The sequence below is a fragment of the Centropristis striata genome, chromosome 13 (assembly GCF_030273125.1).
Source record: "Centropristis striata isolate RG_2023a ecotype Rhode Island chromosome 13, C.striata_1.0, whole genome shotgun sequence".
Lineage (NCBI taxonomy): Eukaryota > Metazoa > Chordata > Actinopteri > Perciformes > Serranidae > Centropristis > Centropristis striata.
In genome coordinates this window covers 28,204,054-28,221,456 of record NC_081529.1, presented here as the reverse complement: position 1 = coordinate 28,221,456, position 17,403 = coordinate 28,204,054, and the positions used below count along the sequence as shown (strand labels likewise).

Sequence of the window (17,403 nt, the reverse complement as noted above, 5' to 3'; positions counted from 1 at the left end):
GTAAAAGTACTCATTGTGCAAAATGGCCCCACGCAGATTGTTTTATATATTATATAATTTTTACTTTTCATGCATTTATGAATTGTATTGTTGTCCAAGTAGGGCTAATTTTGATAACTTAATATACTGTTAAGAGGTTTCATTAAAAAATGTCTGTAGTGAAAGTAAATGTAGTGGAGTAAAAAGAAGAATATTTGCCCCTAAAATGCAAAGAGTTGAAGTATAAAGTTACATAATGGAAATACTAAATTATAGTTGCTCCAAATTGTAAAAGTACAGTACTTAGGACTAAATATACTTAGTTACAGTCATGGAAAAAATATTAGATCCACCCTTTTTCTTCAATTTCTTGTTCATTTTAATGCCTGCTACAACTAAAGGTACATTTGTTTGGACAAATATAATAACAACAAAAATAGCTGGTAAGAGTTTAATTTAAGAGCTGAAATCTAACCATTTCCATGGTTTTCTTGATAATAATTGTGGTTATTATCAAATCTAACCCTAACCCACAAATGTACCTTTAGTTGTAGCAGGCATTAAAATGAACACGAAATTGAAGAAAACAAGAGTGGTCTAATATTTGTTTCCATGACTGTATTCCACCACTGCTAAAAACCACAATACTATGATGATGATATGATGACTGAAACTTGTTCTTTATACTTTTTAATTGAACACTTTTTTTGCACTATAATCATCTTGTGTAGGTTAGAGGTATACAGTATGTTTGTAGCACATGTGCGTGTTTATGCTGTCAGCAGTTTTTTTTCTCTCCATTATGTTGTATTATGTCAGAAAGACACTTAATCCACGATCAGCCAAAAAGTAAAGATTTCTCTTCACCCTTGGTGGAAAATGTGGGAATCTGCATAGAATTTCTAATCCAGATATCATTAGCACAACTATAGTGTAAAGGTTACTTGGATCAGTAGAACACTGCTTAACTGTCAGCTCCAGGCTGCACACCAGTCTGACAACGCAGATTAGCCTCTTGGTTGCCAAGCTCTGTGGGAAACTTCACCGATCTGGTTTCCAAAAGCTACGGAAAATAATGTGACTTTTGAAAAACTAAACAGCACTCATCAAACATGTTACAATTTACCAAAGTAACAAAATATTTTTCTTCATCCTCTTGCTGCTCAAGAACACAAAAAACATTAAATTTAAGACTTTGCTTCATTTAACTCCTTTGTCTCCAACAGTCCTGCATTCACCAGTCCTGTATTCACAATAACCCCAACAGCCACTCCATGTTATGGAGAAAATGTTCCATATGACCAAAATCCATCCATGCTGCTCACACTTTCTGACATCCAGTAGATGGAGAGGCCCTTAGAAAGGATCCGATCAGTGAGGGGGTGGAGGTGGGTAGCAACTCTTGTTTTCTCTGCCGGCTCTACAGGATGAAGGGGAGTATGGAGGAGCGCAGGGTTGGATAATCTCTGAACTCCTTTAAGTAGCTGTAGTGTTTGCCTTTGGCCCACACTGTCATCTGGATGAAAGCCACAAGAGTGAAGAAAGCCACAGGAACACACTGGGTCATCACTGTGAAGCCGATCCAGGAGCCCACCTGTGTGCAAGAAGTTTGCATACACACACAAACATACACACGCACAAACAAACACACACACGGCATTGAGAGTTATAGGAAGTAACCGCTAGATGGCAGCAATATTGCATCTAATGTTACAGGGATGAACTACAAGTACTGTTTACTATAACCACTGTGTTGCCTTCAGTGTTTAGTTGAAATTTAGAACAAAACACAACTGATAACCAAACTGAAAACAAATTCTTACAAACAGATTCTTAGTCATGAATAAATAGAATCTAACAAAACAAATCAACCTTAACATTAAAGGATAGGTTAGTCTGGCCATTACATTACAGCATAAAACGCTGCATTCTGTATATCTATTATATTTTATTTATATTATATCTATTTCCCTGGTGTCCACTAGTGTTATTGTAGCTGCATTATGTATACTGCACTATTTGATGAAATTCATCAAGACAAATGTTGCTGCTAAAATGTAACATATACTATGAAAAAAACATTAAGTTTACATAAAATTATTCAGTGGCACTATGTAAAAAGCTGGCATTTGAAGTGTTAAAATTATGAAAATGGATAAATATTTGTAGTTATGATCAGGACTGATGTTGGCTGAAATATTTAACTTAATAAAACTGGAAAATAATATGGCATTTTATTAATTCTGACAGTTTTGTCCTCTAGGGACATCAGAGTCAAGTCAATTTTATTTATATAGCCCAAAATCACAAATCAGAGCAATCTGTTTAAGCTGTTATGACCCTTTAGCAGTCTGAGTTAATCAAATCAAGTGGATATCCACCACCAAACTTATTGTCTAGTCCAGACAGGGTTGTCTTTTCTTATTTCCAGTAAGAGTGGACATTGGTGTCTGCTTACCTCGTACGTGTAATTTGGACAAGAGACCAGCCAAAACATCCATGTGAAAGGATTTTTCGTTGGGTAAGGAATCTTCTTGACTTTTGAACCTGAGATGTGGGTGAAAAACAAATAAATCATTGTATTTCCCCCACACTGTTGGCTGCTTTTAATACAAATATTAGAAAAAACTAACCTGGTGGTTTGAGGTTACGCAGAGTAACATGGATGGAAAAATTCCCAAGTTGACAGAACTTTGGGAATAAAGAAACCATCACAGATGATCATCTATGCAACAATAGATTGTTTATTTTAATATCTGAAGGATTTATTTACTAGGACAAATATATCTTACCAGGAAAATATAAAGTCCTGTGTTCACCTGCTGCTGCCCGTAATCTGTTGATGTGTCACATAAAACTGGATTAATCATGGGTGTCGACTTGGACCAATAAGTTAAAGTGAGGATTGCAGTGGTGTGCACTTACAGGGTGTGGTGTACAGAGGGTGGTTAATGTAGTACGCCATCCAAGCTGCAACGCACCAGTAATAGCCACAGTTCTGGAAAGAGAGAGACTATAATAACTCATACTGTCAAGATAAGGCCGCACATATGTTTGGCTCAGACTTCAGTGAATAAAAGCACAGCACAAATAATAATATGCCACATTAAAGGTCAAAATGATGCAGCTCACTCACCTTAAATATGTTTCTGAGAGGCATGGTCCCATGGGAGATACGATGCACAAACAGTGTCTCCAGGATCCTCTTGATGTAGTGGAAGGAGTGACATATGCAGGCCAAGCTGCAACAGAGAACACACACTTAGATATTTAGCTGTGATTAATACATCGGCTCGCTGCAATCCATTACACTTGGCCCTGACTCAGTGTCACCATAGCAATATGCATCACTGGTGTTTGTCATGTTGAGGGGGAATGTGGCTACACTGCAGCAACAGATCCCTGAAAACATCTGAAAGCCGATACTCACTGTACGACCCAGTGCTTGCTGCTGGTGAAGTCATATTTGGGAGAGTAGATGAAGGGAAGGTGGAAGTAGAACATTAAGTAGATGACCAGTGGGCCGACGCACTCTGCCAGGAACACCTGAAATGAGTGAGGAAAACACAAAAATACTTTTACATTTAGCTTTTCTAGGTTTTGCAACAACATGCATGGGAAGAAGTGCAAAAGCATGCAAATATGAGCTTTCTTTTTCACTGGAATGGCACCCTTGATGGTACTTTAGCACAGTTTCTTAATCTGAAGGGCGCCCTGGAAGGCGATAAATCTCATTTTATTCACCTTTAGGGCATCTAAGAGGGCACTTTTGCTGCATTTTTTGTGGACAACATGCCCCCTAGTGAAAATGTAATCAACAGTTTACATAGAACGATTAGTTGCAGACACATTGCACAAAAAGCAGTGCCATGATGTTTCAGTGTCTGTGATAAATGCAAATGCAGATCTTATTGCATAAAAATAGTAAACTTGTTTAACTCAGATTTTAAACATTCTATGTGTGATCATTATAGCCTATTATGACAGTTTACCTTAAATTCTATATTAAATAATGAATTTATTTCAACAAATTGAATTTTAACTCCTGTATCATGATACATATCATATTGCTAGATCCTTGCCAGTGCACAGCCCTGGTGGAATTAAAATATTTTCTTCCTGTTAGATCAGCACTTCGTCAATCTAAACCCTCTGCTAAAGGACAAGTGTGCAACCGACACCAGTGTGGCTCTGGCTTCTGTAATAACACACTTGTCAAATCCGTCTTAAAACAAAAACAACTTTTACAACCATTCAGTGTCACAATAATAGTATTCAGCATGAGCCCATGGAGCAAATGAGACACTAAGACATCTTGTAATACCAGCTTTCCACAAATGATATGATCAAACGCAACAGCACAGCTGACAGTGAAATCAATCCCTGAATCAGCACCTCGAGCAGAGCCCGGGCTCAGCGTGCCTGACCAATAGCTACTGGTGATCTCTGCTGGGGCACTCGATGCCCCCTCCGCCCACAGTGGCACCAGTCCGCAGCCTGGCAGGGTGCAGGGGGTTGTGTCAGGGTTGGTCAGGACAGGGAATGCAGAGACTGGGTGGGCAAGGGTGAGCAAAGAGGCGCAGTGAAAGGCAAGTGAGAGGTCAGGGGGATAAACACCTTTGGGAGAAATGGGGCGGTGAGATTATATGTCCTGGGACAGAGGACAGGCGGTCCAGGAGGTGAGAGAAAAACGAACCGCAGCAAACCACCTCTATCTGTCACTGTGGGTTGATATTTATATTCAAGAGTTATTGAGTGGGTGAGAGAGTGTCTGTTTATATTTAAAGTCCAAGAATCTTAAAAGCCCATACCGGTAGTTTTGCATGTTTCAGCCTATTAAGTACAAATGGTTATACTTTGCAGCCCATGATGCAAAACAAGGCTCTTTCCCTCATTTTCAGCTGATGAATTAATGAGCCAGACACACAATCTGATCCAGAAGACAAGCATGGAAACAGACTTCAAAAGGACCATGCAAATTTAATAATTTCTTCCATTAAGAAGGTTGCTGTTCAGAGGATCAGATCTTGAATACAACAGTGATTTTATTATAAAACTAAGTAACATTATGGCCATTCACTTACAGTTATCCAACCATGGAAAAAAATATTAGACCATTGTTCTTCAATTTCTTGTTCATTTTAATGCCTGGTACAACTAAAGGTACATTTTTTGGACAAATATAATGATAACAACAAAAATAAGAGTTTAATTTCAGAGCTGATATCTAACCATTTTACATAGTTTTCTTGATAATGATTTAATAAATTAAACTTTAATGAGCATTTTTGTTGTTATCATTATATTTGTCCAAACAAATGTACCTTTAGTTGTACCAGGCAATAAATGAACAAGAAAGCAAGGAGAAAGGGTGGTCTAATATTTTTTTCCATGACTGTATGTAGGCAATATAAAAAACTAAACCTTTCTGAAACTATAACTAGAAAACACATTCAACGGCTAAGAAAAATCAGCAACTAGTAACTAACTGAAATACATCCCTTATATCGTGGCATGTTGATATTTATTACGGGATAGCAAAGAAAGTTGGAAGTTGAGAATCAATCTAACAACATGTGTACTTAGCTTATAGTAATGTGAAGCATGCATGACGTGTCATATATTGTCTAAAGCACTCCGCCCCTCTGCGTGGTTCTAAATGTTGTGTGTCTATAACCATGTGGACTCACGGTTCCCCATGTCAGCTGAGGTCCGAGGTCACTGAAGTAAAAGCTGGCTGTGGTTCCCACAGGAAGTGTCTGCAGAACTTCCTCATCCCTGAGACACTTGGCCTCTAAAAAAAAACATGACATGAAAACATCACATAACTTCATTACACGATCAGCTGAGCTGGATAAATGCACAATTTATTTGAAAATGAATGAATGAATGAATTAATTAAGCAGACGTACTTGGATCCAAACGCAGGGATTGTCTGGCTGGATACCACTTTGGATCTGTTAAAGTGCAGAAGAACTTTACTCTTGGCATGCAGGAGAGATTAACAAATACAAATTATAATATGTTTTTCAGGTTTGATGTGAAATAAAGTGCTTCATAGTACTTGAAAATTAGGTAGAGTGACAAATCTGCTGACAAACAGGTGACACACTTCATAGCCCTTCTTCAGAAAGCTTTCTTTAAATGTAATTTTTGGTTGTTTATCGCACATTAACATCTAACTTATTGTTATCAATAAGTGAAATACAATCCACTGTAAATACTGTATGCACTGCAAATAATATGTGTTATACAGCTGGAAGGTGCTGGAAAGCTTAAAATGCACCTTGAAAAATGTTTGAAAAAAAGCTTGAATTTGACTATGGAATTGAATAATAAATACTTATTTTTTTTAGAAATAGAAAATAAAAATGTATTTTTCTTTTAAAACATACTCACATGATTTGTGAAACAAAGCTTTAATATCCAAAACAGTGGCAGTTGGCTCCACCTATAATAAAATAAAATACTTTAGATAGTATTATTATTATTAGCAACATTAGTCATTTTACAAGATATAAAACACTAAAATAGATATAAAAAAAGAATCTTTTTCACTGTCTTTACAGCATAAGTTTTTATTTCTTGTAGAATTTGTCACACTTGCATTTTGCCTTCTTCATTTGCAATGTGATCTCTCACGTTTTTTGACTCTGCAAATTTATACAAGCTGCTAATCATGTGTGCCTGCCTGCCTGTTGGCCCGGTGCAGCTTAGGCACGCACTGACACTGGAACAGAAAATTCCATTCAGACGAAGAGAGAATTCTCACCTCCTAACTGCAACCTCGCTCAATAAAAGCGTAACTGATAATGGCTGCAATCGACTGTTCCTCTTGTGAAGTAGATGATTATCTGTAAAATTACCCGTGTGCTCACAGTGATGACCTCGTAGTTTTTCGAGCTAAAAACAAACATGTTTCCTCTGACTTCACTGCAAAGTGATCACTGTCGCTCTGCTCGTGCTACTTTTAGAACTGACATGCTTAGATCATGAAGTGGATTGCACTGGGAGGTGATAAACTGCAGTAATTGATCATAAAATGTATGGCATGCTACAAGTTATCGAACACTCTGCTAACTGTGATCAGACTGCATCATGCACCGCTTAAAACAAGTAGAAATCACTCTTCTAAAAAAATCATTAGGCTCAATATAAAAGGCGAGTGTAATCAGAAACCCTGCATCTTGCTGACACTCACTTTGTCCAGCAGCAGCAGTTTGTCTTTAGTCTTTAAGTCCACAATCTCCACCTCAAAGTAAACAATCCTTTTGGCCTTTTTGGGAGGTTTCGGTTTTGGCCTCGATGAACTCTTCTTCTCATTGTCTGCTGGACCTCCACCACTCTTTGCCTCTAAGGCGAGTACATCCATGATGCCGTTTAATCCAAATTCTCCGAAACAATCTGTGATACGTCCAATAACACTGGTTGTCCTCTGCTGGTGTGGAAAGCAACTCCCTGCTGCTCGCCTTCAACTGTCAGTCCCACTCAAGCCTGGTCTTCTTGGGTGTCTTTTGGTCTCTCTGAATAGCCCTCCACCTCCAGAAGAAGTATGTGAGACCATAAACACTCTTTCCCCCGGATGTAAGTGGAGCAAAGCGAGCAGGGAAAAGAAGTGAGAAGAAGTGGAAGGAGAGCTGGTCTAAGACCATGAAGTCAAGCTGCTCCTCACCTGAACAGCAGCCCCTTCATGATCCACAGCCCCCCTTTCTGCTACAAAACGCACTGAAGACGAAACCGGAGAGCCCCAAGACATAATCCATAGCCCCCCATTTGCAAAGCTAAATATAAGTTGCCTGATTTGCTCTGCAGCGGCTTGGTAACCTTGGCCAGCCACATACAACCAGTGACAGATGTCAGTGAGCTCTTATTAGACATATAAGAGACATCTCCTGTCCGCTCTGCTTGCACACACAGTGACGAGCCCTCAATAAAAGCCTGATCCATGAGATGAAAGACCTCCACATGCCAACACTTCCCCCCTCCCCCAGACCACCTGGTATTCTTTTCTCCTTCTGACCTCCATGACAAAGACAGACAGGTTTATTTCTGTGTGGTTCAAGGTTTATGTGCTGAACATTGCTTCAAAAATACTCCAAGGAGGTTTGTGGTGGCAAAAGAAAAATGCTGATTGGGAGAAGATCAAAGATGTGTCTTTCGTCGCACAGGGTCAACTGATCATTGCACATTGCCAACTGCATATCTATATTCTGTGGTCTATTAATAACCAGCAGGAACAGTCCGAGCCGGCAGCAAGCAGCCGGATTGCTGTTTGCATTCCAAGATCATTTTTGAGAGTGTATCAGAAAATTCCCTGTGCTGTAATTCTTTTTTTTTTTTTTACACCGATCATCAGAAAGACAAATAAACAGATATGGCTATATACTGAGCTGGGCCTACTTGTTTTTCATAGGTAGTAACATTCAGATCTGACGTGAGAGGAATGCTGTGACATGAGACTCCACGGGATCACCTAACCTCAGAGTGTCACTCAGTTTTACTCTCTTGCAGATACATTGTCACTAGGGCTGCAACCAATGATTATTTTGGGCCAATTAAAAAAAAAAGTTGGACATTGTCTAAAACACACAAATAAAACAAATAAAACAGAATGTGACAATTTGCTAATGATTTTTTAAAAACTTATATCCAATTGAAAACTGTACAAAGACAAGTTTTGCTTTTGTAAATATACACTTGTATACAAATTGATGCATTCTCTTTTCATTTACATTTTACACAGTGTCCCAACTTCTTTGGAATAAAAGTTGTACATTGTATAGTGAAAAAAATGTCCATTTCTCAAAGTCCAAATTAAATGTCTTGTTTTGTCAGAAAACACCTCAAAATATATTCAGTGAATCTGATACTAAACAGAGAAATGCAGGAAATCTCCATATTATAGAGGTTTAAAAAATTTGAATGAAAAATTATAATTTTCTGCAATTTCTGCAATATTTTCTCTGTCAATTGACTGATTAGTCAACTTATCGTTGCAGCTCTAATTGTCACATTCAAATTCTTTAGAATATCTCCTTATTCCTAATATGATTGAATACTTGACATTAAAAGAAGAAGGGATACATGCAATCCAAGATCTTCTGAATGGATTTTTGCTGTCTGAATGTATTATTCTTGTATTCTAATCTCTTAATCTATCTTGTCTTTTGAATTTTTACCTGGTGAATACTGTAACTTCATCAGTTTCACTGAGCCTTTGATTTCCCTTCTGTGAACTGCAGCTGGTGGACACAGTTACTGCAATGCCTGCAAAAGATGAGCACAATAGAAGAAAAGATAAAGCCTTTTGTTTTCTTGTTAAAACTCTGCATGCAGCTTTTGATTACACTATATGCAAATTCTGTGAGTCTGTAATTCTGATTAAAGAGAAGATAATTGATGCCACTTTGCATTGGGGTAAGCGGTTACATATAATGAATGAATGAATGAATAATAAATGCCATCCAGGAAACAGGCTAAGCAAATCATTGCAGACCCTTCAAACTCTGCACATAACATTTAAACTTGCCCCCTCTGGTGGGCTCTACAGAGCACTTCACAACCAGGACAACCAGTAAACAATATTGGCAGTTTCTTTCCAACCATAAACAGTTTATTTAGCCAACAGAGGCCTCAGAGCAAGCCTGTGCAATAATCCTGCAACACCAAACCAGTTCACAGCACTTACAAATTATTTATACACACTGACATTGGCATGCACATGAAATCCCTTTACTATGCAGACTGAATGTTCTGTATTTCCATCAGCACATTCACATGAACTAACTCTGCATACATATTATCTATAGCATTAGCCATACATTATTTATTCTAGCCTACCTTGCACTGCTATGCACTACTAGTACTGGCAGTGCCAACCATACCACCTGTACATGCAGTTCACAGTCTTATAGAGACAGTACATTCTGTATAGTTGTTGCTGATCTGTATTTTCATGTCTACTAAATAGTTGTATGTTTATTTTTGCAACTATTTGTTCAACTTTGTGCCAACATGTCTATTGTTGGATTTCTTTCAGTGTACTTACTTATGTATGTATGTATGTATGTATGTATGTATGTATTACTTATGTGCCGAGAGCCACTGGAAACAAGAGTCAAGTTACTTGTATGTATCAAGATACACAGAGTTACCAGAAGTGTTGTTATGTAATAGTTGCCCAGGGGAGACTAAATAATAACCGTCATGAAGGTAGGAATATTTTTTTTTACGGGATGTACCTAATACATTGGCAACTAAATCTACCTGGCAAATAATTGTATTCTGATTATAATGGCCTATTCCTAACTTATTATAAATATAAATGGTATAAATATGCATATAAAAATAAATATATACCTAAAAAGAAGCCAATACATGTATTGCTGATGGAAGAAACACTTTCTGATATTTTGCTTCAGTAAAAGTAGCTATACTACATTGTTAACCAGTAAAAGGTATGCGGTCAAACTATTATTTAAGTAAAAATACAAAAGTATTAGCCCCTATTTTAAAAATACACTTAAAGTATCAAAAGTAAAAGTACTCCAAATGCAGCAAGGCAGACTTAAAAAAAATCATATTACTCGTTTATAATTAGTGTTGCATTTATGTGTAAATTAAACCAAAAATACTACATTATCTTGTATTAGCTGGTTTATATTTTGTATTGATAATATGAATCTACACTGGCAGATAGGCCTAAACGTGGTGGAGTAAAAATTACAATATTTGCCACCCAAATATAGCCTAGTGAAGTATAAGTATAAGTAAATGTACTTAGTTACATTCAATGACAGACAGCCTGCAGAAAAGGCCCACCGTATGGCATGGACCCCAAAAGCAGCAAGCGCGACAACATCTGCGCATGCGTACTCTTATTAACATATTTCTAAAAGGGTAGATGTCTGGTTCAAAAAGCTAATAATTTATTCCAGCACCCCAAACATGACTGAAGTTATTTTTTCGAGGTGCTACCAAGTGTATGACGTTTAGTATTTCAATTTAGAGACAAACTGCCCATTTTCTACCGCGATTCAAGCGAAACCGGAAGTTGTTGTCTGTGAATCCTCTTGCCTCGGTAGTGATGACACACATCAGCAGCACCAGCTTCTTCCAGAAGTTTCCTCGCACGGTTTTTAGCTCGGCGGCAGCATACAGACGGTCCTGTATGAACACGTTGTTGTATAATGGGCATTTGGAGCTAAGTGACATTTTTTCCGCTCATCTCAGTCGTCCACAGACTGTGACAAGTGAGCGAAGCTAACCTTGATCGTCAGCTAGCCAGCTATTGTCCGCAGCAGTGTGACAGCTGCGGCGGCGGCGGCGGAGCCCGTTCACCGGCCCACGGACACGGACACGGGATATACACTGGATGTGTTGTTGGCACTGATCCGAGACTGACGCGTCTGTGCTGACAATGTTTTTATGAAGTAGATACAAGACATTGCTATTATTATTATTATTGACATGGGTAAAGATTACTACAAAGTGCTAGGAATAGCCAAAGGTGCGTCCGAAGATGAGATAAAAAAGGCGTACAGAAAACAGGCCCTACGCTATCATCCCGACAAAAACAAGTCTCCCGGAGCAGAAGATAAATTCAAGGAGATTGCTGAAGCCTATGATGTCCTCAGTGATGCCAAGAAAAAGGACATTTACGATCGCTTTGGAGAAGAAGGTAACTGAACTCCTCTCGCCTCAACTTGCATGTGGTGGTGTAGTTCCTCTCCACTTGAGCCTTTAACTAACGCTAGCTATGACTTGACTTTCCTCACACAGGCCTGAAATTCTCTTTTGCATTTTACATGATTTATGCATTCTTTGTATCCATTTTTGAAACGTAATTTGTATTATCATCACAAACAATACACATAATTAGCAGAGCACCTTCACTTGTTAATTAAGTACTATTTTGACAACTTATTAATCAGTTAAATAAGTAAAATTTTAATTCCAGCTACTTAAATGTGAATGTAAACCTTGTTTCTTTAATCTTCTATGACAGTTAATTGAATGTCTGAGTTGTGGACAAAAGGAGATATTTGGGGACCTCATCTTGTGCTTTCACCATTCCCTGACATGTTTAGAGCACACAGCTAATCAAGTAATCAAGAGAACAATTGACAAATTAATAAACAACAAAAATAATTAGCTCTTTCATGCAGTAATTCCTTCACATGCATGCTAGATCATTTATTTTGATCTTTTATAATGGTATAAAGATTATTTTCATTATCAAATAATCTGCCTATTATTTTCTACACTGATTTTCTAGGTTAAATGTTTGGTCCATGAACTGAAAATGCCAAATAATGTCCATCCCAGTTCCTCAAAGCCCAAGATAATGTCTTCTAATGTATTGTTTTGTCAGTCCCTAACCAAAGGATATTCAGTTATTATGATTAAAAAACAGAGAAATGCAGGAAATGTCCATATTTGAGAGGCTGAAAACAGCATTTTCTGCCATGTTTGCATAAAAAGTTACTGTAGCAATTAATCAAAAATAGTTTATTATTCAGTATTATTCTTCTGTTAATTGTGAGTCGCTTTGGACAAAAGCGTCTGCTAAATGACATGTAATGTAATGTAATGTAATGTTAATTGAACAATCAATCTTTCTATCTATTTTTATTAGAAGCACTTTGTGCATATTTTTTCTTTATTAGAGCATTTAAAGCTGCATTTCTTGTATGAAAGGTGCTATACAGACATAACTTTCATTATTATTGTTACTTTCTTAAGCAACTTTGTAAGTAGGTGGAGAAGTCAGTTTTTGTCATCAATCGAGCAAATGCATACCAAAATATTGCTGGCTTTAAGTTAGAACTTACACATGCTTATATATATGCATGCTCACATGTGTTTAATTTATCAGTAAATGATTAATTCCCCCAAAAATGTAATGTATATTATTTATATATAATTATACATTTTAATCAGTTGCAAGGTTAGTAATGATCATGCAGCTTGAAATGAAAGTTCATGTGCAAATGTAGTTGCTTTTTCTTTTTGCTATTTAATGCCTAAATGTCACATCTGTCTCTGCCCATAAGAATGTACAGTAGCTTAAAGGCACAAATTAAGGCATTTTTGGAGCTGGTTAAACCAGAATTATCATTCCAGTGACAGTCTGATAGGACAGGCAAGAACTCGTTGTTTCCAGTGGGTTCTCCAGCTACACCTATTGTACACACACACCTCGTCATTGTGTGGTTAGTGGTGTAGAAAGATGCCAGAAACAGCAATGAGCGATTTGGAGGATGCATCAATGCATCTACTACATCTAACAGGCTCAGAAAGTGCAAATGCATGGTTTGCTGAGTATTATAACTTTAAGAGTTTAATTTAATTGGCTTATTTGCAGAAGCTTTAGTAATTATGGTAATTCTCTTTCTGCAGACTTTCCTACTAGAGCCCAACCAATACTGGATTTATTGAAGCATATGAGAGTTTTAAATGTCTGATAACACAAATATGCAATCTTCTTACATTTGGTTATTAGAGAATTGTGGACAAACGTTGTTATTGTGTTACTGTTGTAAATTACCTCAAACACACTCTGTTTCAGGATTAAAGGGTTCAGCCGGTGGTGGTGGTGGTGGTGGAGGCGGAGGACACAGCGGTCAAAGCTACAACTACACCTTCCATGGAGACCCTCATGCTATGTTCGCCGAGTTCTTTGGTGGCCGCAGCCCTTTCGATCATTTCTTCTCACAAAACGGGGAGGATGACATGGACATCAACGACCCCTTTGCGCCATTCGGCATGGGGAGAATGGGCGGCATGGATGGCTTTCACAGGTCTTTTAAATCGCACCCAGGAGGCCCTCGGAGAGCGCACGAGAAGAAGAAGGACCCGCCCGTAATGCACGAGCTGAAGGTGAGCTTGGAGGAGGTCTTCTCGGGCTGCACCAAAAAGATGAAGATTTCCCGCAAGAGACTGAACCCGGACGGCTGCACCATGCGCAATGAAGACAAGATTTTAACAGTCGACATCAAGCGCGGCTGGAAGGAGGGGACGAAAATCACCTTTCCCAAAGAGGGAGACGAAACTCCCAGCAACATTCCTGCAGATGTGGTGTTTGTAGTTAAAGATAAACCCCACCCGGTGTTCAGAAGAGAGGGCTCGGATATCATCTATCCTGCAAAAATATCACTCAGAGAAGTAAGTGAACACTCAGACATTCATTTTTGTTTTCTCGTTCCTGTAATATTTTGACTAAAGATGCTGATTATAATCCTTCCTCTCTCCAGGCGTTGTGTGGATGCACAGTCAACGCCCCGACACTAGACGGCCGGACCATCACTGTGACCTCCAGAGACGTTGTCAAACCGGGAATGAAAAAGCGAATTGCCGGAGAAGGGCTACCTCTATCCAAGTGCCCCGAGAAGAGGGGCGACATGATCCTGGACTTCACTGTAAAGTTTCCTGAAAAACTGGGCCAAAGCACACGTGATGCACTCAAGCAGATCCTTCCACCATGATAGCAGTTTTCACCGCAAAGTCTAACAAGTTAACATTTCCAGCGACACACTCTCCTGTGCATTTTCGCCTGGACGATTGATGCTCAGGGCAGATTCAGTTCCAGCTTAGTTTAATTTCACCATCTGAGCATTAAATGCGTTTTCTTACCCAGCAATTAGTCAGATAATGAGTGTCTTAAGACTTGGAGACTGAACAGCTGACTATGATTTGTGTGTGCATTCAGCGGAGGTTGAGTAACGGTGTTTATTAACAGTCTGCTTCAAGGAGGAAAGTAAATAGTGGAACGTAAATAGTGTGTATATAATATTAATAATGCAAGGAGACAGGTTATGGTTTGGCTGCAAAAAGGAGAAAGGAGAGTTTTTTTACGTTCACTTGAAAATGTAATATAGTAAATAAGGATTTGTTTTCACAGCAGCAGTGTTAGGAGTGCTTTAAGGGAGCACGCAGCAAGCTAATTAACAATACCTCAGGTGCAGTGATGCATGCTAAATGTAGCTTTAACTGCATTACTCAACAGGACATGATTTTTGTTTGATGCTTAGATACAGTGTGGATCCAGAGAGGTGAAAACATTGGGTCTGGTCTTTAGTATCAGGACCAATAGCAATTTTATGAAGTGGATCAGTATGAGCCAGATGTAACAGATCAGTGTTAAATAACACTTTCTTTGTCTCCGTCAGTGTTTCAGTTCATCTACACTCATATTCACAATGGGCTGCCAGTTTTTAGGGCCACAATCTCTTTTACTGACTGATGAATTTAATTAAAATTTGCACAAGCCTAAAAATAATAATTATGTATGGATGTCTGCAGTTGTAATTAAGAATAGATATGAAGTTACATATAGATATTATATATAAGAATTATTCATCCGAGTTACAGATTTTAAGCTTGGGGAAGAGAGAGCACTGATAAGTACTCATTAGAAGGGCTGCAACAATGACTTTCTCTATTCATATTTTGGTCTATAAAATGTCAGAAAATAGTCAAAAATGTCCATCCCAGTTTTTCAAAGTCCAAGGTGATGTCTTTAAATGTATTGTTTTGTCACTACAAAACCTCTAAAATGTAATTTAAAATGATATAAACAAGAGAAATGCAAGAAATCTCCATGTCTGCATTTCTTCGCTATATTTGCATGGAAAATTACTTTAACAAATCATCAATTATTAAAAGAAGTCTGCAAAAATACATTTTCTGTTGATCAACTAATCAGTTAGTCGACTAATTGTTGCAGCTCTTATTGTCAGATTCCTAAGTTGTATTAAATTGCTATCGGGAGGGAATTCTGAGCAAACCTTGCAAAATGTTTACTTTTACAACACCTTGTTCATCTGGGAGTTCACAGCTTATTACTTATGTAAAATATCTGTGGAAAGACTTTTTGTGCCAAATAATTGTCCCTGTGTAATTATTGTGTGCGTGTGTGTGTGTGTTTGTGTACAAGTATGTTGAGAGCATGTGTGTATCCTATTGTGTGTGACTGACAAATACTAAAAGTTATTTACTGCATTCGTACCATTTGAGGATGCTTAACGTACAGTATGTATGATATTCCAGTTCCTTATGACTCTGTTTGACTCTTAAAGCCTGTGAGTTTTTTCTTACTTTTTTCTTTAAGCCAATATCAGTCTGGTCCTGGCTAAATATTGAGATTCGGATGATAAAATAAGTTTAATACCCCGATTTAAAGGCCTATAGATTATTTTTGTTTGATTTTTCTGTCTTGTATCATGCCTTCTCTTGACCTCATATTCACCCCTTTGCACCTTTTGACTGTAGTGACGATGGAAGTTAGTAAATCAGTTGGTTCATTCATTTTCACATTTTGAGTATTTTTTTTAGTGTTGACTGCTCCTGTTGGAGTTTTAAGTTTCTAACATGTGGTTTAACATGAAAGTAGAGATGTGTAATCTCTGTAATGTCTAACTTTTTTTTGTTTTAAAAAAGGATATTTGTTTGAAAACATTTTTCCTTTTTGAGGGAAAAAAAGTGTAATCATTGATTTGTTTTAGCTCCTGTTTATGTTGTTTTGAAATTCCTCAGGTTGGGATTCAAGATATTTCCTATGCTGTGATGATTTGCATTTCCACATTAAAGAGACTGGCAAATATCTAATCAATTATGGCCCGTGTGTTGTATATTTTGAGAGCATTTTAGCATTTGAAGCATTGCAAGTGTCATGGTAATCTTCACTATCTTGTGAACAGATTTGGCAATAAGATCCAAGAAGTCCGTAATTCTTCATATGTTCACAAGAGGTGTGATTTGAAGTGAGTGAAACCATAGTATTTACTATTAATTTAAAATGTAAAAGTTGCACTGCTGTGTCAAAAGACAATTCAATAATTTAATAATGGCAATTTAAGACCATCAGAACAAATTTCTTATACCGTACTACTCTTTTGGTCACAATGGTCAGATGTGTATACACTGCCCTACAGTGGTCACGGTGCGTTACAACAGGTGTTCTTGGTTTATTTTATTTTGAAAGTCTACACGGGAAATGATAATAACAATAATAATAATATAATTAAACCCAACCTTGTTGATTACTTTCTTACAGTGTGAATCTAACATGCTACTAAATGCTACTACTTGTTACAATGTAAGTCGTTTTTTCACTTTATGATAAATATAAGAAATATGTCCACCAGTTAGTATAATAAGACTTCCGGTTAGAACCTTCCAAATAAAAGGTTTACGGTTGACAGCCGTGTACCTGTGCACCTAGACTACCAGAGGGCAGTGTTTACTCAAGACCATAAGCCCACTTGTAAAAAAAATATTAAAAAATAAAAACTCTACCAGACGCCATGGCAGAGTTTCATGCTGACACTTTTTTTTTTTTGCGTTTAATGAAATTACAATATTTGTGACTTTGACAGCACAACACCTGCGCTATCTAAAAAAAAACCCTTAAAACATCACACT

General features: G+C 37.7%; 2 protein-coding genes across 2 annotated transcripts; one reads left to right on the top strand and one right to left on the bottom strand.

Moving 5' to 3' along the window:
- Window positions 1-612: 612 nt before the first annotated feature.
- Window positions 613-7,351, bottom strand: tecra (trans-2,3-enoyl-CoA reductase a). The gene is made up of 11 exons (XM_059348443.1): window positions 7,181-7,351; window positions 6,379-6,430; window positions 5,892-5,936; window positions 5,670-5,773; window positions 3,410-3,525; window positions 3,116-3,221; window positions 2,905-2,977; window positions 2,772-2,815; window positions 2,613-2,670; window positions 2,438-2,526; window positions 613-1,573 (listed from the first exon to the last, which is right to left on the bottom strand). Exons 1-11 carry the CDS (start codon window positions 7,349-7,351, stop codon window positions 1,400-1,402), a joined length of 1,032 nt encoding a protein of 343 aa, XP_059204426.1. The 3' UTR covers window positions 613-1,399.
- Window positions 7,352-11,013: 3,662 nt separating this feature from the next.
- Window positions 11,014-16,446, top strand: dnajb1a (DnaJ heat shock protein family (Hsp40) member B1a). Its single transcript, XM_059348627.1, has 3 exons — window positions 11,014-11,659; window positions 13,550-14,145; window positions 14,235-16,446. Exons 1-3 carry the CDS (start codon window positions 11,449-11,451, stop codon window positions 14,463-14,465), a joined length of 1,038 nt encoding a protein of 345 aa, XP_059204610.1. The 5' UTR covers window positions 11,014-11,448; the 3' UTR covers window positions 14,466-16,446.
- Window positions 16,447-17,403: the final 957 nt, after the last annotated feature.

Coding starts and splice junctions, on each gene's coding strand:
- dnajb1a (XM_059348627.1), top strand. CDS start 11,449: ATGGGTAAAGATTACTACAAAGTGCTAGGAATAGCCAAAGGTGCGTCC. Junction 11,660..13,549: donor CGATCGCTTTGGAGAAGAAG/GTAACTGAACTC, acceptor ACTCTGTTTCAG/GATTAAAGGGTTCAGCCGGT. Junction 14,146..14,234: donor CAAAAATATCACTCAGAGAA/GTAAGTGAACAC, acceptor TCCTCTCTCCAG/GCGTTGTGTGGATGCACAGT.
- tecra (XM_059348443.1), bottom strand. CDS start 7,351: ATGGATGTACTCGCCTTAGAGGCAAAGAGTGGTGGAGGTCCAGCAGAC. Junction 6,431..7,180: donor AACTGCTGCTGCTGGACAAA/GTGAGTGTCAGC, acceptor ATTTTATTATAG/GTGGAGCCAACTGCCACTGT. Junction 3,222..3,409: donor AGCAAGCACTGGGTCGTACA/GTGAGTATCGGC, acceptor TCTCTGTTGCAG/CTTGGCCTGCATATGTCACT.